We start from the raw sequence: 21,743 nt of genomic DNA, 5'->3' as shown, positions 1-21,743 counted from the left end.
AATTGACTGTATCCATCTTGAATGTCTCTTTACTTTTGTAAACCGCATGGATCTTTACTGTTATGCAGTATAGAACAAGGCTTTTATGTTATGTTATGTAGTGTGTGCTATCAGAATTAATGCATGCTAAGCTTTAGTAAAAGGGCCTCTATGTGTGTTAAGCAGAATAGAAATGAGTGAATAAATAAATAAATAAAAATAAGATGGGCCAATATTCAAAGTGATTTCACCAGTCATGAGAGGCTCTTGGCTGGTTAAATCATTTGTATGGGGTTATCTGCTGATATTCAGCGCCAATTAACCAGTTAAAGCCTCTGAATATCATCACAGTCTGCTTTCTAGTGAGCAGCCCGGGGCAGAGTTGGCACTTATGTGTTTAAGGGCTGATATTCTGCACTTAGAGGGAAAGTTGTCATTGGTCAGGATTCACTAACCTGCCCGATCGGGCCCGATCTGGGCAGGTCCGACGAATTCATCAAACTCCAACATGCAGATGAGGGTGATTGGAGGAACGCCCCCATCTGCAGGCACGGATTGCGCTATAGCGATCCCGGTGCATGTGCAGACCATCTGTAGATCGTCTGAGCATGTGCGGGACCTCCATGCTGTCGGAGTTAGTTTTTTTTTTTTTCTTCTTCTATTTTTTTACACTGAGCGCAGAACCTGAAAAGTGCTGGACCTCAGGGCCGGCATTAGATTTTTTAAAAATAAGTGATCGAGGAACTTTTGGGGAGCCTGTGGTTTTAAACCGCTTAAGCCCACGGGTTAAAACTACGGATTTGCAGTGCGGGGAAGGGTGGGAGAGTTGGGGCAGGCAGGCAGGGTGTTCGGGTTCGGGGCTGGAAGAAAGGCATGTTCGGGGCAGGCAAGCAGGCACGTTCGGGGCCGCAGGAGGCATTTGGGGCAACAGGAGATCGGGGCTGACAGGGCAGAGAGCAGGGCTGCAGAAGGCAGGGCAGTCGCAAAGGGCTTCAACGACTGGTCCTCAGAAGTCGCTTTTTTTGATCGGCCAGCTCAGTCGGTGGTGCAGGGTTTTGTTTAGTGAATCACATCCCTGCCTACTTTGCATGCCATTGCCCTCATTTGCATGCGTGGTTCCGAGGATGGTCGGAAGACAGGTAAGTGAATTGGGCCGGGGTTGCAAATTGATTGGTACACGACTGGTTTGCTTTGTGAATCTAGCCCAATGTGTGCTGCTGTTAAGATGCAAAGTCTCATTGCGTAAAATAGGCCCCTGCGCTAAAATAGAACGACTTAACTGTAGCACGCATTGACAAATTACCCCCATTAACCACCGAGGTTAAGCAGACAAATTGGACTGCATAAATATTTATCCTGATTCACTTAGGCGGCTAAGTACTGAACATCACACTTAAATGGAAAAGAGATAGCCAGCTGCACAAACCTGGATATTAAATCCCGCTGCCTAACTTAGCCCTGCTGTGAATATCTGGAAATAATGCCTGTGGTGGGCCAAAAACCGTTGACTGTCACTGGCTCAATATTTACCCCATAGATTTTGTAAATGTATTTGCTTTGAGAATCGCATTAGGCAGGATTTTATATGCTGTGATCTGGCTTGAGCTCATATTGGGTAAACTGGAATAGAAATGCAAAAAAATCAGTACAATTCACAGAGCCTACCATTGCGTTCTCTCAGGCTTCCGCGGGTGCCATCATGATTATTGCAGTTGTCTGGATCTTACTGCCACTGAATATGTGGAACCGACGTTTCAGCCACTGTGCTTTGGCTTTCTTCAGGGTGAAGAAAGCCACAGCACGACGGCTGAAACGTCAGCTCCACCTACTCAGACGTGGCAAGACCTGGAAAACTGCAACGAGCGAACCTGCTGTGGTTGGAAAGTGTCACGGCTTTTCAAGTCAGAGTTAAAAGGGGGAAGAAAAGTCGGATCTCACTGCACACGTGGACGGGGTCAGGGCTGCATCACAAATGCGGCACTTACAGGTGAGCGAAGGAGTCAAAACATTGTGCCATATCTTCAGTACACAGAGGCCCTGAAGCCTGCTCATTGTCCCATTGTTTCAATACTCACATTCTAAAGAACAATATAGAAAATACTGTAAAATGTATCTGAAGTGGAAAATCTCTCTTCTTCTGCCCGTCGGAAAAAAGAGGTTTACAAAATGTCTGCCTACAAATGGCTGGCACTCTAGGGACTGCCACGGGGCAGTGGGAGTCTAAACCCACTTTTCAGTAGCACCAAGTAAAGACTAAAGCTGACAGCTGCAGTGAGAAAAACTCCCAGCAGGGCCTTGAGGAGAGAAGTCCTGCTGCGGGTGAAAGTACTCGGCCCCATGATACTGAGCAGGGCTGTGCTTACAGTCAGGGTGTACAAGACAGAAACGCCGGTGTTCAGCGCGACAATCTTCCCAAACTTGGCAAATGGCGCAATGATGCAGAAGAAGAGAGGGATAGTGGCACAAACCGTGGTCACCGCACTGGATACAATGGCAACGCCCACATGCCGAACAGCTTCCAGGGCACGCCACTGACGGCAGGAACTCGGATCCTTGCAACAGGGAAAGAAACAGACATCAGTATCAGTGAAAAGTATAAACTTGGGGGTTCAGAAAGATTTAACTAGACAGGAGGAGGCTCCTGCCTGATTAAATTACAGCACATGGGACACTCCCAGATTTTTTGTGGCACTTAATCACCATGCCTAATGACGCCTAACTTAAGTGCCGATCTGCGCGGTTGTCAATTAATTGCTAGGCATCCTTTATAGAATCACACCTAGCGGCATCTAAGCAGACTTAGACGTCACTAGGTATCCTAAAGGTAGGTTTTATCTGACCTAATTTAATGGCGATGCCTAGGTCTACCACGCCTATTCTCCTCACCTAACTACACCTACTTTCAAGTAGGCACCATTGGGTGTCTCAATTTAGATGTCGCTAGGTGCTGTGCGGATATCCGTGCACAACTATAATTATCAATTAAAATATTTTTTAAACGGTTTTTAATAGCATTGTCAATTACCAAGAAAAGAAAAAAAAAATTACCACCAAACCCCACTACACAACTTGTCAAAACATACGCCAAAAGTGGGGGGAAAATTATAAACGTCATCAGTGGAGTTTCTATAAAAGACATCTGTCTTATATGTGCCGACTGTTGATATTTTTTAATGCAAAAAATCTTATGAATAGGATGAAAAAAAGACCTCAGATGGCTCATGTTGTTACACATGGGATTGTATCAATCAACGGTCACATTTTTGTATTGAACGCCATTTTAAGTGTGGTACTGCACATACAGAGGACATATAGAATGATTAAAACAAGATATAATGATAGATTAAAGTTATAATTCAGTGACTGACCTGTATGAACAGCATTTCTATCTTCTGATCCCCCCGGCAAAGCAGAGTATGAAAAGTCTGTTGGTCATGTAAAGATGCAATTGCTACTTTGGAGCATATGCAATTCAAATGTCCATATGTTGCCTCTTATTGGGATAAGATATGGACAACAATTTCACATTTGTTGTCTATAACTGAGCCATTGTCTTATCCGATAATTATATTAGGAGGTATTGGGCTATAGTCTTCCTTTAATACCTATAAGATACAGTTGTTAAAGATCTTACTAATGCTAATGCTTAAAACTATTTTCATTAACTGGAAAGATTTTTTTAAATTAGAATACAATATGTGGTGGGATATGTTATGTCTATATAGTAAGTATGAGAAATTATATGTTTCAAGTTTCAAGTTTAATAAAATTTTGATTTGATTGCAAAATCTTATTTCAATGCGGGAGGGGCCTTAGGCACCTGGACCAATCAGGTCCTAGGATCCTGTGGATTGGGCAGGGTAGGGGCGGGCCAGCTGGCCGGACGTGCGAAGAGCTGTCCTGTCCAACTTGCTGGTAAGGTCAAGGGGGGTTCCGGGGTGGTGATGTTCGCTGGGGGGGGGGGTCCAGCAGGAGGGGTTAGGTACCCTCCTGCCAGCGATCTTATGGGGGGCCATTGGGGGGTCGGCAGGAGGGGTTGGGTACCCTCCTGCCGGTGATCTTAGGGGGGAGCCGTTGGGGGCGTCAGCAGGAGGGGTTGGGTACTGTCTTGCTGCGATCATCGGGGGGGGGGCCTTTGGGGGGTCGGCAGGAGGGGTTGGGCACCCTCCTGCCACGATCACTGGGGGGAGGGGAGACTTTTGCGACCTTAGCCGCAGCCACTATACTAATCACGGCAGGGAGATCCTTGCCACGATTAGGTACAGCGGCCGCGTCTAATTACCATGTAGGCCAGCATTTTGCTAGTCTACATTGTAAGCGTTTCCCGTTCTGCTAGGGAGATGCGTAGGTCCGCCTAGGTTCGCTTAAGGCTACCGCCCAATCGTCATAAGATCAGTAATTTATGTATTGTTTATATTATATATTTTTTATATTTTTATCTTAAATTATTCATCAATCAAGTTTTACTTAGCTTTATAGTTACTTTATTCGACTTGGGAGCGCCTCTACCAAGTCGCTCCCAAGGCGACTCCCAAGTCGAGTGAAGTAACTATAAAGCTAAGTAAAACTTGATTGATGAATAATTTAAGATAAAAATATAAAAAATATATAATATAAACAATATATAAACAATACATAAATTACTGATCCTATGACGATTGGGTCCGGTGATTATTATCATTAGAACTTATGGGACATTCTAAACCCTCTGAGGATCGTTTATAAAGGGCATTGCAGTAATCAATGCAAGAAATCACCAGTGAATGAGCTGTTAACGGGTATCTGAAGCATTATTTCTACTTGTTCATAAGATTTTTACATTAAAAAATATCAACAGTCATCACGTTTAAGATAGATGTCTTTTATAGAAACATCACTGGTGTAGTTTATAATTTTCCCCCCACTTTTGTCGTTTGCATGGTCAATTACCAATCCATTTAACCAATTTTTTAAAAAATTAAATTATTTGTGAATTTAGGTTAGATGTCATTAGGCCATCCATGATTATTAGGGCGCCATTTATAGAATCTGGCCCTTAGTGCCAGGGCAGTCTGGGAGTGGAGCCAGGAATTACGGGGGCAATGACAATATTCAGAGCTGGTGCCAAATAGGCCTGGATAGCTATGCAGGTATGCTACTAAAAATGAATCATACCCACATAACTTTCAGCAGCTGCCAGACTCATTTATTCAATGCTGGAACCCAAATAGGTTCTGGCATTAAACATCTGGCTCTAAGGAAACATCTGCAGACTGAATATTAAGATGCTAGATATGATCTCTGCCTGGATATAAGTGTAAAGCATTTTGAATGATATTTTATCTGGAAAATGGTATAGAAAATGCAATAAATAAATAAATATAGTGCTTTGACACCCCCCCCCCAACTGAAATCTGATTGCAAAGAGGAAATATCGCCACTTCTGATGTGAATATTTTGCTATCCCTGCTTTAATATATGGCTCCAGGATCTAAATTAAACTAAAACAGCTTGATATACTGGATCTTCAGCCAGAAAGGAGCTCGACTCGGTTAACAGTAACTAAAAAAAACTTTAAAAAGTAACAATCAGAAAATAACAAAAACTTTAAAAAGTTGCCAATCACTAGTTTCCAAAGTGTTTGGCAAATAAAATAGTTTTTAAAGATTTACGAAAAAGTTGAAAAGGCAGATAGGAGACAGTTCCAGAAGTGCAATGAGCGCAGAAAAAATATCATCACCACATCTGATGTAAGCATATTGTCCTCAGCCCAACTGGTTAAAAAAATGGTCCACGGGAAGTCATCATGCCATTGTATCGAGCGATGGTGCGTCCACATCTAGAATACTGCGTTCAATATTGGTCGCCGCACCTCAAGAAGGACATGGCGGTACTTGAGAGAGTCCAAAGGAGAGCAACGAAAATGGTAAGAGGGCTGGAACACTGCTCATACGCCGAGAGGCTGGATAGGCTGGGGCTCTTCTCTCTGGAGAAAAGGAGGCTCAGGGGAGATATGATAGAGACCTTCAAGATCATGAGGGGCATAGAGAGGGTGGATAGGGACAGATTCTTCAGACTGAAGGGGGCAACAAGTACGAGGGGGCATTCGGAGAAACTGAAGGGAGACAGGTTCAAAACAAATGCAAGGAAGTTCTTTTTCACCCAAAGGGTAGTGGACACTTGGAATGCGCTACCGGAAGAAGTGATCAGGCAGAGTACGGTACAAGGATTCAAAAAGGGATTGGATGGATTCCTGAGGGATAAAGGGATCGTGGGATACTGAGGGAGGAGCTGGGATGTAACACAAGTATAGGAAGTTACCCAGGTAATGAGTACAAACCAACCAGGTCGTGCATGTGCAAGACCGGAGGGCTAGGACTTCGATAGGAAGGCAGGACTTAAATGGGAAACCAAGGTGGCAAGGGAGCCCCTTCTGATGATTCAGACAGGTCTTGACCTGTTTGGGCCGCCGCGGGAGCGGACTGCTGGGCAGGATGGACCTGTGGTCTGACCCGGCAGAGGCACTGCTTATGTTCTTATGTTCTTATGTTCACTCTGGCACATTTTTCACTGAAGGGCTCACAGCTGCTCAGCAGTCACATACAAATCCAGGACAAACCGAAGCCAGGAAAGGCTGACACAGAGCACACAGAACAAGAAACTATTCTCTTCAGGCTGCTCACTATTGACATTGTTTGAGACTTTGATAATGTACTGCATGTTGTGCTCACACACGTGAATTTTGAAATTTGGCGTGCTAATAATTTTTGAGGTGGTTCCTTTGAGGGCTGCTGCAGTGTTTGTGATTTTACCTACTTTGGTCCTATAAGTGGAGGGTTTTTTTTTGCCATATGAAGCTGAACTGAGGCTTTTTCTCCACTTTTTCTGTTGCTTGACTGAGTGGATGTGTTTGCCGTGTGCGTGTACACAGTGCAGTGGGTATACCTTGCCTTGTCTTGGGGGGGGGGGGGGTCCCTTGCGGTTCCTGATAGGACTTAGTTTGAGAAGCTTGAGTGAGGAAAGAACCCCATCTTTGCCTGAAAAGGAGAGGGGGGATGAAGAAGGGACCCCACAGAGTGTCTGCATGGGGAAGAGGTGAGGAGGGGATCCTGCCTACATTTACAGTGAAGAGAGGACCACACCTGTGTCGGCAGAGGGAAAGAAGTTGTGGATGGGGAAGAGGCTCACTTGTGTCCAGACTCCAGAGGCATAGTAAGGGGGGAGGGGGGGCGCGGTCTACCATGGGCGCCGTCTTGGTGAGGGTGCAGGCACCCATCCTCCCCTCTACCCCTGCTCATTCCCCGCCCCAATGCCAGGCGTGTGTGCCGCTTCCCTTCCCCCATGCCACTGCAATGTTCCTGGCATGTCGCGCCAGTGTCATTTCTTCATCTGATGTCACTTCCTGGACCCGCACCTAGGGGTGCGACAGCAGCTTGGGGGTTGCTTCTCACACCAGGAACATTACAGAGGTATGGGGGAAGGGAAGCGGCGCGCAAGCTGCAGGAGGGAGCGGGGAAGAAGTGTGTGGAGGTGGGGGGGGGGTTGCGCCTCTCACCCTCACTACACCACTGTTTGTGTCTGCACAAAAGGAAGAAGGTGGGGAGGGGATACTGCCTATTTGTAAACAGGAGAGGACCTCGCCTATGTTCTGCAGCGGGAAAGCAGCTCAGCCTCACCTGTGTTTGATGGAGTGGGAGGTTCTCTCCGGCCAGCAGGTATCCTTCAACTAAATGGACACAATAATCCACGGAGGAGCCCACAAGGATAGAGAGAGAGATTGCTTCAACAGCCCCCATTTCCCACCCGGACCAGTACATGATGGCCACCACCAGGCACACGACACCTGTACACAGAATCAGCAGTCAGTATAAGAAACCCACCGGCAAAACCCACCTTAGCACCAACTAACAAGTAAGATTATAACAGTCTTGTCATGTAGAAACTGCCCCCGAAAGAAACTGCAGGATCGCACAAATGCAACCAAGGGCAGATATAATGACAGGAAAACAAAATAAAGGAACAGTTTTCATACCTAGAATAGTGAGAAGAACAGGCAGAAGGAGCATAAGATGAGTAGTAAAGACAGCTACGGCTGTCACACAGATGAGCAGGGAAAGAATCAGGCCATACAAGGCACTCTGCACACCTGCAGGAGAACAAGAGACAGTAGGGGGAGCTATAGAGCCGATGTCAGAGTTAGAGGTTTTCTAACACATAATTCATACACCGAGTCTCACCCATTCCTGACAGGGCACTGCTAAGAGGAAGAGCACAATAGTCTTTATCATCGCACTAATGAGGATGCTGATGGATAAGAACTGAGAGCATGTCTGTGAGAAGGAAGGATTAGATTATTCCAGAGGCTTAGGGATCATCTCTGTAAGGGGCATGGGCTAGTGGAGGCACTAAAGGAGTGAAAGGAATAGCTGACAGAACAAGAAGAGAGACCTGCCTATAATTTCCATGAAGATTTGTTTCCAGTGCTGGCAGGTCTGGAAGCCATGGAGTAAGGCTGAGCCTTCAGGAAGTAGGTGTAGTTCCTGCTGGAGAAATCTTTCCCACTTCAGGTAATCCTCATAGGTTTGAAAGGAAGATTTCCCTTTGTAGGTGGTCTGAAAAGAAATAGCAGAGGCTAAGCTGGATGGGGTATTCAAACACTCACTCTATCTACCACGGGTGCACAACCTCCGGACACCCAACCCTGGCAGCGGGAGAGATGCCCACTCTCTCCTGTCGCACTTGCACAATCCCCTGCCTCTGGCCCCCCTCCCCCCACCGCAGCAGGAGGGATGCCCACTCCCCCCTGCCATCACCTAACCCCCTGACAACTCCCCTGTGCCCTGATGACCCCCTGCCTACCACTGTCAGGGGTGGGTGTCCAAAGGTTGTACGAGCACAGCAGGAGAGAGTGGGAATCTCTCCTGCTGATCTTCAATTTGGGGATTTGGTTTTTTAAATTTTTTAGGGGGTGGGGGGGGGAAGCTGTAAAACTTTACTTTCCTGTCAGTGCCTGAGCCAATCAGTGCTCAGGCACTGATCAGAAAGTAGGACTACAACAGCTCAGACCTGTGAGCAAATTTTGGCCGCAACTGTGGCACAAGATTAGGGAATCACTCGGAGTCGGCGATTATAGAGAATCGCTCGGAGTGCTCATTTTAATATTAATGACCTCATTATACTACATTTTCATGGCAGTACTGGAGACAGAAAACTCAGAAAAGACCTCGGTTAGCCGTTTTGATAATCCGCAGCTAAAATATATGCACGCTAAACCGACTGGAACTGGTTTAGCGAGCACGTTAAAGGCACATTTTAGTTTTGAGACTCTTCCCGTCAGTTCTTTGCTGACAGCAAGCAGCCAGTCATACCTGCTGTTTGTGCCAGCCCTGAGCCTTCCCTCAGATGCACCTTTCTGGTCCTGCAAACAAGAAGTTGCTTCAAAGGGAAGGCTTGGGGATGGTATGAGCAGTGGGTATTAGTCACTGTTCACTGCCAGTGAAGAACTGAAGAATTTAAAAGGTACCAGGGGGTTGGGGGAGTGGAGACTCACGATTGTCTGGGGGAGAAGGGAAGAAGAGATGCCAGAGGTTTTCAGCTGATGGAGCTTGGGAATCCCCTGTGCCGGTGTTGGGTGGACCTGAGTCCAAAGGTGGGCCTGTACACAGGGGGGGGGGGGAGGATGGGGGGAGGGGAAGGTATTTGGGATTGCTAAAGGTATTTATCAATAATATTGCAATAATATATGCATACGCATTGTAATAGTTATGTGAGGAAGGGAGGGAGAAAAGGATTGGTAATTGATTAATTTTGTGCATTTTAAGTGCATTATGTATAATGCTCATGTTTAATATAGTTGTATTGCACTGTCAAAATTTGAAAATCAATAAAGAATTAAACAAAACAAAAAAAAAGGACAGGAGAGAGCTGTCTCTAAGGGCTAGACGCACTAAAGTCTCCAATCGTCGCTACACCAATCGTATTTGCCGACCTGATACACAAAACGGCTCACCTCGTGTTTTTCCCTGCGATCGCTCCTTCTCTGATCCAGCCATGCAAATAAGGTCTAACATGGCACAAAAAATAGTGATCGCTCCTACTGACTTGATAAAATGACTGATCTGCCTGTTGGGTTTTTAAAAATTTCTTCTTAATGGCAAAGTTGTTGTATGTGTTACACATGCACAATATCTGCCCAATTAAAAAAAAAAATTGCCGTCCCCACCAACGAAGATGTCCTCCCCGAAGGCACCCTTCCCGGATGAACCAGAATGGAGGCAGGAGGAATGCCCACTCTCTCCTGTCACCGTGAAACCCCTCCCTGCACCAGCCAAAATTGGCAGGAGGGATGCCCACTACCTCCTACCATCAAAAATCAGCAGGAGGGATGCCCACTCCTTCCTGCCACCAGATGCACTCCCTGGACCAGGCCCCTCCGAAATGTCCCCTCCCCTTCCAAAAAATGAATTGGCAGGAGGGATGTCTGGTCCCTCCTGCTCCGAGGCCTGCCACTCCAAAATGGTGGGCCTTCCCATTCCCGGTGCATCATGTGATGCATAGGAAGGAGTCTAAGGCCCTGATTGGCTCAGACTCCTAAAGCCCCAGAACCTTAATAGAAAATTCTACCTCCAAAAGCATTCCTCGCATGAAGAAACAATCCAGTCATCACCAGTGAGTACTATAGCACTTCTTAAAAAAAACTTGTTCCCTATATTCACCATGAACATTACACCATCTCTAAATATTGTATTCTCCCTCAAACATCACAGGGGTAATTTTACAATAATTTCTGCTGGCGAGACAGTATTTTACACACACAAAAGAAATCACTTTTTAAAAAATTAAATAAGTGTGAAAACGTATGTATATACAGTTCTCTTTCTCTGAAATATAATGAATTATAAACTCATGAGCATAACATTATGGAACTCACAGATTCAAAAGCCATAGATATCCAGCGAACTTTCCCATCGTTCACCCCCACAGTGCCATGTGACAGCTGCCCTGGAAGAAGGTTGGGTTCTGGAATGTTCTTACACTCAGGATGTAACATCTGCAGAAAGGAGGAAATGCTGTAACCTGAATCAAATGAGAGGGGAAAAAAGAGGGGAGATGGATGAGAGATTTTTGTTTATTGAAAGTTTCTCTACTGCTGTTAATGACTGGGGGAGTCAATTTAGAGTGGTTTATATGAGCTTTGTAATGATGTTACAATACATGAGCTTCTGTAAAGTGTTACAATACAGAGTTTGTGTTTCCTGGGAGACATTAAACCTTATCAATACATTATCAATACATTATTAAACCTTAATCAATACTTGTGCTTTTTTAAAAAATCTTTATTGATTTTCAAACTTCGACAGTGCAATACAATTAATCGAACATAAAATACTGCATAAAACGCACTATTAATTACACAAATAATACATAAAACAATCATTTTCTCCCACCCTCCTCCCAATTATTAATACAATATGACATATGATGTGATTACAATATTATAATTAAGTAATTTTAATCCTCAAAATACATTTCCCTCCCCCCACCCACCCACCCTGGATGTGTAAGGAAATCTAAGAAAAGGAGAGATCTATGACCCTTATTGCGAGGTAACAAATGTAGTCAATGGGCTCCACTCTTTATTAAATGAACTACTAAACCCCATACATTCCGCATTCATTCTCTCATATGTATATGTGGTATACACTTTTGCCCACCAAAATGTGTAATTTATTCTGTCGTGACTCTTCCATTTATGTGTGACCATTTGGATGGCTATTCCCGTCATGATCAAGAAAAGACTTGTGCTTTTGTAAAGGTGTCACAATACAGAGTTAGTGTTTTCTGAGTTGGTTCTCAATAAAGCCCTCTTAAACCATAATCAGTCCTCTTTCTTAAGAACATGAGAGCTGTCATATTGGGACAGACCGAAGGTCCATCAAGCCCAGTAGCCAACCCAGGTCCCAAGTACCTAGCTAGATCCCAAGTAGTAAAACAGATTCTATGCTGCTTATCCTAGGAAAAAGCAGTGGATTTCCCCAAGCCACTTTTCGTTTCATTTCATATCACTGAAATGAAACATGTCAAAGAAAAGTGTGGAATAACTTGTAAGTTTCATGGCTCCACATCATTTTCTTCTTGGTCAGGCTGAGAACTTTTCAGTGGCCCCCTCGTAAAAGACCTTACTTGGTGCTAACTGGCACCAATTATTAGTTATGTATGCAACTGTCCTTAGTCAATGTTTTAGAGCAGGGGTCTCAAAGTCCCTCCTTGAGGGCCGCAATCCAGTCGGGTTTTCAGGATTTCCTCAATGAATATGCATGAGATCTATGTGCATGCACTGCTTTCAATGCATATTCATTGGGGAAATCCTGAAAACCCGACTGGATTGTGGCCCTCGAGGAGGGACTTTGAGATCCCTGTTTTAGAAGCTGTGCACCTAAAATCAATAATAGCATGAACGACATTTGGCAGAACGCTCTAAATCACTATCCACTAATAATAATAAAGCATGGTCGATACTATTGGATTACTGCACTCAAGACCTTTGAACTAATAATATTTATTAGACCTTTACCTGCATAATATCATTCATCTAATTGATTTACTCATTTGCATTTCTCATTGGTGTTTAATATCTACTGCATTCTCAGGACTCATCAGTGACCCCTTCAACATTTATGATAATTGGTTTTACATAGCTTTTGTAATCTATGGTTTTCTATCTTTGCTTAAATTATGGTTTCCTATGCACATCCATTGCCCTACCAACTTTTCTGTCTTGCTATTTATTGTGGCTTGAAGACTGTATTGTATTATTTAATGCTTTGTGTTTGATACTGATATATTATCTTATTGTGGTGATGTACTTGAAAGGAGCTGTCACTTCTTTTCTTGTTGGGCTTTCTCGGAAGCCTGTTGTTGTTTATTTTATACCTATAAAATCAATAAAAATATTTTGAACTAGAATAATAGCATGCAACTTTTAGGGGGTGTGGACATGGGTCAGCATGTGTGGGTTAGAAGCGTGCCCAGGATAAGCCCATGCAAGTTATAGAGTTCTGTTGTTTATGTGTGTAACTGATATTATTTATGGACACGGAGTTATGCCTGCCTTTGAGGTGGTATAACTATACCATACCATAGTTTCTTATAGCCCGCAAAATTTCAACAGCATTCGATAGTGACCACATAAAGGGTATTTAATATCAACCCCATCATTTTCAATGAACTGTTAATATTTCAGGCTGCAGATAGCAGCTATTCATGACGGTTATCATTATCTGCTTTGAAGAAGCAGAATCAATATTCGGGCAAGAGCAGGACCCATAGGCAGCCTGCAGATACTGCGCATTTGCTGCAGGAAAGGCAGCTCAGCCCTAGAACAGCCTTAGTCTGCAGATTTACAGGGACCTGGGTCAAGGACTGATTCAATTATCACAAAGGAATCCCCTAAGACCTGAAGTCTGAGAAGGTATCAGTCAACCAGAGAGGCGCATATAAGCCCTGGACTTGTACAGTGCCACAAGCGCATTGATTATCATGATCACACTTCAAGCCCTCTTGACACTCAGCAATGACATAATTACGGCTCACTAGCCTGCTTCCAGACCATTCCACCCACAAAATAAATGATACCAGAACAAACACAACTTTAAGAAAAGAAGACTGTTACAATTTGCTTTCCTCTCTCCTGCCCTCCCAGAAAATAGGAGTCAACTCTATGGATGCTAGTGGCAAGCATTTTCAGTGTGTCCAGGGAATGGTAATTTGTATTGTGTTTGGAACTCCCAATCATTCCGAAATGGCACCTATGCCCCAATCTACTGCAGACATACGTACTTTTATTTCTGTCCTGATCTCACAGGGCGGAGAAAGAATCAGCACCTACAGATGATCCACTATATTAAATTGTAGCAATGAGACCTTTGCTATCTGCTTCAGATGATGGACAGTATAGCCCATAAATGACACCTTAACAGAAGCGCCTAAGTGCAAAATGCCATTTAAGTTTCCAAGTTTATTTGGGGTTGTTGTTTTTTTTTTTATTATACTGTCTATCCCATGTATCTAGACAGTTTACAGTATGGTTAATACAGTAAAAAATTAAAAATATAATCTATAACATTGGGGAAATTAATAGACAGACATGCATAAGCGGATTCCTTTGAGGGCGGATGTTCTGCGCTTCTCGAAGGTCACCTCTTTGGGATTACACAGAGGGGGTAATCTGTTGCTGCAGAAAGTTTCTCTCTTGGCTAGAAAATGTATTCTTTCCCTGTGGCGCCAGGAGCATGTGCCCAACATTACTATGTGGAGAAATGAAATGTTTACTTTGCTTAAATTTGAATATATGGATGTCAAGAGGGCCGGTCTTGGTCAATGAAGGAAATTTAAGGCTATCTGGGCTTGTCCCACCGGGCTAGAAGTTCTCTTCTGAACTTCTGACACTGGAGTGTTTGTGTGTGTGTGTGTGTGTGTGTTGTGGTGGTGGTGGTGGTGGTGGTGGTGGGGGGGGATAGGTTTCTTTCTGACTTTGTATGGATCTTTTAGGTCTCCGTGAAGGACGAACACGGATGATCTTATTTTGTCATGTTTGGTTGTATTATTGTGTTTTGTATATTCTGCTGTTTCAATAAAGAACTTTAAAATGAAAAAAAAAAAAAAAAATAGACAGACTTGACTGACTTGAATTCAGGAGGAAAGAGGGGAGAGGGAGGCAAAGTTACAACGAAAGTACATATGGAAAAGGGTATGGGGAAGGATAAATACAATAGGTGAGGGTATCTTTCTTTTCTTTAAGGGTGAGAAGATTAATCCATGATGAAAGCGTCTTGAAATAAAAATGTTTTTAGTTTAGATTTGAATAACGTTAAGGAAGATTCTTGTCCGAGTTCATGGGGCATCGAGCTTTTAAAAGAAATTTCAAGGTGCCTAAAAAAACAGCGCCAGAATCGTGCCATCGGAGGCGATTTATGATGCCTAACGCCACTGTAGGCATGGCTAACAGCAGAAGTTGCTTTAGGCACTGTAAAGCACCTCCGTAGGCGTGATTCATGCCAAAGGTAGGCACCGGACACATAGGCCTTGAAAACTCTAGCCTACATTTCCAGTGCCTACCATTCCCGAAGGTGCGATTCTCTACATGGCGCTATTGCGTGATTAGAAAGCAAATGATGTGGAACTAATGATCTTGATAAGAACTTTAATTTGAATACGGTGCAGAGATTGACAAAATAAATTTTCAATGATGCAAAATAACACAGTATATAAATTGTGGTATAGACCCGACACAACCTTCTTCCGGGGTCCTATGGCAATAAAATAAAATACAGAATAAATAAAGACCACAAAAATAATAACACTGCTAGGGGTGAGCAACCTTGAAAGAGACCTGGGGGTGGACACAACATTGAAAGCATCAGCACAATGTGCGACAGCCTCAAAGAAAGCGAACAGAATGTTGGGTATCATTAAAAAGGGTATCACGACCAGGACGAAGGAAGTCATCATGCCGCTGTATCGTGCAATGGTGCGCCCACATCTAGAGTACTGTGTCCAGTACTGGTCGCCGTACCTCAAGAAGGATATGGCAGTACTTGAGGGGGTCCAGAGGAGAGCAACTAAACTGGTAAATGGTATGGAAAACTTTTCATACGCTGACAGGTTGAAAATGCTGGGGCTGTTCTCCCTGGAAAAGCGGAGACTTAGAGGAGACATGATAGAAACCTTCAAAATCCTGAGGGGCATAGAGAAGGTGGACAGGGACAGATTCTTCAGACTGTGGGGAACCACAAGTACAAGGGGTCACTCGGAGAAATTGAGAGGGGACAGGTTTAGAACAAATGCGAGGAAGTTTTTTTACCCAGAGGGTGGTGGACACATGGAACGCGCTTCCGGAGGTTGTGATAGGCCAGAGCACATTACAGGGTTTCAAGGAAGGTTTAGATAGGTTCCTAAAGGATGAGGGGATTGAGGGTTACAGATAGATGTAGAGGTAGGTTACAGAAATGGTCAGGAACCACTTCACAGGTCACAGACCTGATGGGCCACCGTGGGAGCGGACCGCTGGGCGTGATGGACCTCTGGTCTGACCCGTGGTGGCAAGTTCTTATGTTCTTATAATAATATGGCGCCCTGAGCTAACTTTTTTTAGTGCATTCATCTTGGGACTTATCTCTCTTTATATATTTCATTTTTTTTGGGGGGGGGAGAGTAGGAGATGGTTTGGGAGGGCACCTGGCATAGGTGGCAGGAGGGAGTGGGCATCCCTCTTGCTGTTTTGCTGCTAAGGAGGGAGGTGGTAGGCATGGCAGAAAGGAGTGGGCTTCTTCTGCCATTTTTTCTCATGTGGGGGGGGGGGTCGCCATGTTAGGAAGAAATGGACATCCTTCCTGCCATTTTTGTTGCTGTAGTGGGGTGGGGGTGGGTTCCCGGTGCTGGTACCAGTGCCGGTTCATCAGGGGAACATCAGGGAGGGCCGTCAGTGAGGGTGGAGTGCTTCTTTTTTAATTTTTTTTTAATGGGGCAGATATTGTGCATGTGTAACGTGCACGGCATCTGTGCCCGTTAAAACAAAGGGCTAAACTATGGTTGGACAGGTAAGCGACTGGTCTAGACCAGTCACATTTTTTGGATCGCTAAAAGCGATTACCTTTTTTTTGTTCATCGGGCAGCCATGTTAGAGCATCAACTACTTTACTAGTTTACATGGCATTTCAATATTAATGAGCTTATTTGCATGGTGGATCGGAGAATGAGCAGAAAACCATGCGGTGAGCTGTTTTCAACCGTTTACTGATTCATATTATTTCTAAATGCCATTAATGAAAAATACACCAATATACTGTATGTTTTGTATGTAAAATTTTATTACTTTGCTGGCTGGAAAGAGTTCCTAGACTACCTGTAAGCAGCTTATTAGCAAGAGAGTCTATATAAAACTGATATGAAGGATCTGAAATGATCTGTGAGGAGAAGGTTGCACAGGAATCCCGTCACAAAAACTCAGAGTGAAAAAAAATCATTGTACATAGCCAACTACAAATAAAATGGGCATGAAAGTGAAATAAGATACAAGCCTTGAATCAAATTGCAAGCCCTCACATACAGCTTTGGAATCAGATTTGCTGCATAAAATCTGAACCAGCTGGTTGTTAAAGCCATGAAAATGCCTTCATACTGATAAGCTAATTTATAATAACCAGTGTATGCCAAGATTGTACATCCTAAGTGCTGGAGGAGGTATGGGCCTCACAGGAATAGATTACTCATGCAGCTGGCTCAGTTTTATCACCATAGTCAGACAATCAGGTGGAGATAATGTATGAGAAAATTGCCAGAAACAGCATTCATCACAAACTGGCACAAGTTTTTATGAAAAATAAAAAGAATGAGTGGTTGTCTGCCACCATAAGAAGAAACAGAAGCAACAGAGAAGTGTCTTTAGAGATTTAAATTACAGTTCTGAAGGGAATCCTCTAAAATGCTTGGAAATATACCTAACACAGTAAAGCAGTAAGTGACGTCAGAAAAAGGACCCGTACATTCCATCCAATCTGCCCAACAAGGTGGCCAGAGCTATGCCTGTCACTCTGTGCAGGCCCCAGTCACCCATGTTTAAATACTGATTGTCAAGTCTCCACCATGCCAATCATAAAGGCAGCCAAATATGATGAGGATGATACGTTGTTAAAATCGAGAACCCAACCATAATACTGACAATATTCAACTTACCAGTCAAGAAGTCGTCCCCTTCCCTCCCAAGCTGCACAGCACCCCCCACTCGCAGTATGTGACAATAAAATGATCTAGAGCAGTGGTTCCCAACCCTGTCCTGGAGGACCACCAGGCCAGTTTGGTTTTCAGGATAGCCCTAATGAATATGCATGGAGCAGATGCGCATGTCTGGCACCTCCATTATATGCATATCTCTCTCATACATATTCATTAGGGCTATCCTGAAAACCTGACTGGCCTGGTTGTCCTCCAGGACAGGGTTGGGAATCACTGATCTAGAACACTGGATTTGTCAAAGCTTCACCTGCCTTTTGCTATTTGCGGGACACAGACCATAGAAGCCTTGTTGGGCAGACTGGATGGACCGGGTGGGTCTTTATCCGCTTCCATTTACTGTGTTACTGTGTGTTAAAAAATATTCACCTCGTCAGCTTAAAAAACCTTCCGCCATCGTGACTCTTCTGTGTTCAAACTAAAGAACTTCAAAATAGTTTCAATAAATTTACCCCTCCTTTCACTAAACTGCGATAGCAGTTATTAGCGCAGGGAGCCACTCTGAATGCTCCGCGCTTCTCCCGACACTCATAGAGTTCCTATTAGCATCAGGAGCAGCGTGGAGCATTCAACGTAGGTCCTTGCGCTAATAACCGCTATTGCGGTTTAGTAAAAGGGGGGGTGGGGTTAATGATTTATCTGTGTTGCAAAAAATAGTTACTTAGATGATAACACACACAAAAAAAATGGTCCCACTGACGATGGTCAGCATTTTGTTAGAAGGGGCATCAGGGTTTACAGGAGAACTTATTCAAATTGGTACGATCATTGTTCTGTGCTCAAACCAGTCATTCTAGAAAGAGAAATTCATAGACTCATTTAGTTTATTTCAAGATTAAAGACAGAATGAGCTTTTAAGCAGCACAGGTTGGTATTTGATGAGAAAGTTTTAGTTATTGCGGCCCTGATTCTAGGAACAGTGCTCTAAGGTAGGCGGCGGTAGGCCTACCTTGTTAATAAATGGCGCAGTAATTGATGGTGTAATTTAAAACCAATTAAAAATTGATTTAAAAAAAAAAAAAGATGGAGGCCTAAGAGCGCCACCAAAATGGCTGCCATTCTCCTGTTAGCAGAGGCACTTTATGACACCTAAACCGGAAGTGGCTTTAGGCATCATAAAGCGCTTCCGTAGCTGCAATTCATGTGAAACGTAGGCCTTTATTTCCGGCACCTATCTTTCACCAAGCCACCATTCTGGAAATAGAGCCACTGCATGATTGACATGCGATTGGCGGCCGACAACGATGGTGCCATTTATAGAATCCGGCCCTGTGTTTCTTTTTTTTGCTGTTTTGTTTTTTCATTATGAATATGCTTTTTTATGATTACGAGTATGTGAAGTTTTTGGTATCCACCTGGGTAATTAGGTGAAGTATAAATCAGTTAACTAAATTATACTAAACTCCAACTATTTGCATTCCTACTGGTAAAATACTTGTCACCAAAGTATGGAGTGTACATTTCCTCTAGTCAGTAAATGATTAAAATACCACCATGTACATGCCTCCTCGCTTAGGATTACCAGAAGTCTGGGAAACCCCCGAACATGTCCTCTTTTTAGAGGACTGTCTGGGTGCCCGGGCGGACTCTCCAAAACCCAGTAGTTTGTCTGGGGTTTTTGAAAGCTCCAACCTCCCAGCTATGTCTGGAGGTTGGAAAACAAAGACAAGGCTTTGCCGGGGAGGGGGGGGGCATGTGTCCGGGTTTTTCCATACAAAAATCTGGTAACCCTATCCTTGCTGCCTACAACTAGAAGCCCGCTTAGAGAATGACTCCTCGTCCCCCATATGCTTCCTGTGCTGACATGAAGGCTGCCAATCAAGTGGAGAAGGCTTCCTCCAAGGCAAGGCAAATGATGGGTTGTATCCGTAGGGGTTTTGTCAGCAGGAGACCTGAAGTGATAATGCCACTGTACAGATCCATGATGAGACCTCATTTGGAGTATTGTGTTCAATTCTGGAGACCACACTACCGGAAAGATATGCGGCGAATTGAGTCGGTTCAGCGAATGGCCACCAGGATGGTCTCGGGGCTCAGGGATCTCATGTATGAAGAAAGGCTAAATAAATTGCAGCTGTACTCACTAGAGGAACGAAGAGAGAGGGGGGACATGATTGAGACGTTCAAATATGTTACGGGCCGTATCGAGGTGGAAGATGATATCTTCTGTCCTATAGGTCCTTCGACCACCAGAGGGCATCCGCTAAAAATAAGGGGAGGGAAATTTCATGGTGATTCCAGGAAATACTTCTTCACAGAAAGGGTGGTCGATCATTGGAACAGTCTACCTCTGCAGGTGATTGAGGCCAGCAGCGTGTCAGATTTTAAGAGAAAATGGGACATTCACATGGGATCTCTGAGGGAGTAAAATCAGGGGGGTGGATCATTAGAGTGGGCAGACTTGATGGGCTATAGCCCTTTTCTGCCGTCATATTCTATGTTTCTATGTTTCTATCTCACATTGGACACATACCTGAGGGTAAGCATTGAGCTCCTCCCGGCTTCACCAGTTCCATGTTACTTGCAATTGCTTTGCATACCCTGCACAGGTTACCAATTTCTTTAAAGAGGTCAAAGCTGTCATCATATATAACACTGCCCTTTTAGAGGGAGAAAAAGAAGACAATATGAGTCACAACAACTGCTAACCTCAACAAAGAGGACTAAAATAACCACTGACCATAGCATAATGCTCCAACCCCCACGATACTATACAACTATCCCTCCATGCATTCTGCCTGATCAGGTTGTCCTGGGTGAGGTGGCAACTATAATCCAGATACAGTGCAGCGCCTAATCTGGATTCACCCTCTGAATGTAAAATACAGAGATGGGATAGGTTACAAGAGAGAGAGAGAGAGAGAGATCTAAATTCACCATGGGATAGAACCAGAGTTACTACTCATACACACATACTGTCAAAAGGAAGTAAAACCACTGAGGAAGCGCATAACAATCAATGCTACAAACATAACAGGGTGGAGAAAAAAAAGCCTCAGAAGAGCGCGGCAGTTATAAACACAATCAATGCAGTGCTGCCATAAAGTCAATCATCGTAGTAAGATAGAGACAAGCCTTAACTTTTTAGCTGTCGTCGAAACATCCCTAGTAGCTGTTTAGCAGATCAAGAAACTGTTTTATTTTACATTTGTGATTACGATAAACATACCAAGGGCCTCAAAATAGGACCTGGCAGGCCGCGAGTTTGAGACCACTGGTTTAGCTATTCTGTGATAAACGGGTATATCAAATTTGAAATAAACCTGAAAGTACAATGGGTGGTTTTAGATATTACAAATACAACGTAATAAATGGGTATGCTTGCACACAGAGTACTAGCCACACGCAAGTACATTGCTGCCAGGATTCACACACATGGCTTTTCAGAATAGTAGAATTCTTTCAAGTAGCCACGCTTTTAAGTTTTTAAAAATCATTTGTTTGACTTCACAGTGCGTGTCTTGGTAAAAAGCATGAGGAAAGGTTTGTATACCACTTCTCCCAGGACATGGTTATCTGGATTCTTGGTGTGGTTGATTCCAAGGATGCCAAAAACAACAAAGACCATGGCTCCTGTGTCCACCAGAGGCCGTACGGCTGGCTTTCCACAGCCCGGAGTCACACAAGGGTTAAATCCTGATGTGAAAGACACTTTCTCCTTCAGGATGACTGCAACACAAAACCCAATAACATTTACAATCTGTAACTACAAAGAGAAGGACTCTCTGAAAAGAAAATATATAGGATTTTGTTCTCATATGGTGTCCAATGGAAAATTCTCCAGTAACTCAGACATTAGCACAGACTTAAGTATATGACTCTCACATATACCAAAACTATCACCTCTTTTCCCTCATTACAACCAATGACTCTCCCACCACATACAGCAACCAAAAACCTTAGCCCCCGTGCCCTTTCCCCTGAACTCCACTTACCCTGGGGCTTAGGAGCGAGGTTCATTCCTGTCAGAGTATCCGCAAAACTAACCCATTTGA

The 21,743-nt window shown here is 43.9% G+C and overlaps 1 protein-coding gene across 2 annotated transcripts in view; it reads right to left on the bottom strand.

Moving 5' to 3' along the window:
* Positions 1 to 1,031: 1,031 nt before the first annotated feature.
* The window catches only part of DISP3 (dispatched RND transporter family member 3), a 193,817-nt gene continuing 173,105 nt past the window's right edge, over positions 1,032 to 21,743 (bottom strand). The window contains exons 18-24 of one of the 2 annotated variants that reach the window (XM_033922857.1): positions 21,242 to 21,417; positions 20,222 to 20,348; positions 10,889 to 11,034; positions 8,411 to 8,570; positions 7,991 to 8,104; positions 7,635 to 7,801; positions 1,032 to 2,531 (exon numbers count right to left, since the gene is read on the bottom strand). In XM_033922857.1, the coding sequence (XP_033778748.1) occupies positions 2,172 to 2,531; positions 7,635 to 7,801; positions 7,991 to 8,104; positions 8,411 to 8,570; positions 10,889 to 11,034; positions 20,222 to 20,348; positions 21,242 to 21,417 (1,250 nt within the window). In that variant the 3' untranslated portion in view covers positions 1,032 to 2,171. The remainder of the gene's footprint in view (positions 2,532 to 7,634; positions 7,802 to 7,990; positions 8,105 to 8,410; positions 8,571 to 10,888; positions 11,035 to 20,221; positions 20,349 to 21,241; positions 21,418 to 21,743) is intronic. The other variant, XM_033922858.1, reaches the window with a different exon arrangement.

Source organism: Geotrypetes seraphini, chromosome 15 (assembly GCF_902459505.1).
Source record: "Geotrypetes seraphini chromosome 15, aGeoSer1.1, whole genome shotgun sequence".
Lineage (NCBI taxonomy): Eukaryota > Metazoa > Chordata > Amphibia > Gymnophiona > Dermophiidae > Geotrypetes > Geotrypetes seraphini.
This window is presented reverse-complemented; position numbering and strand designations above follow the sequence as displayed.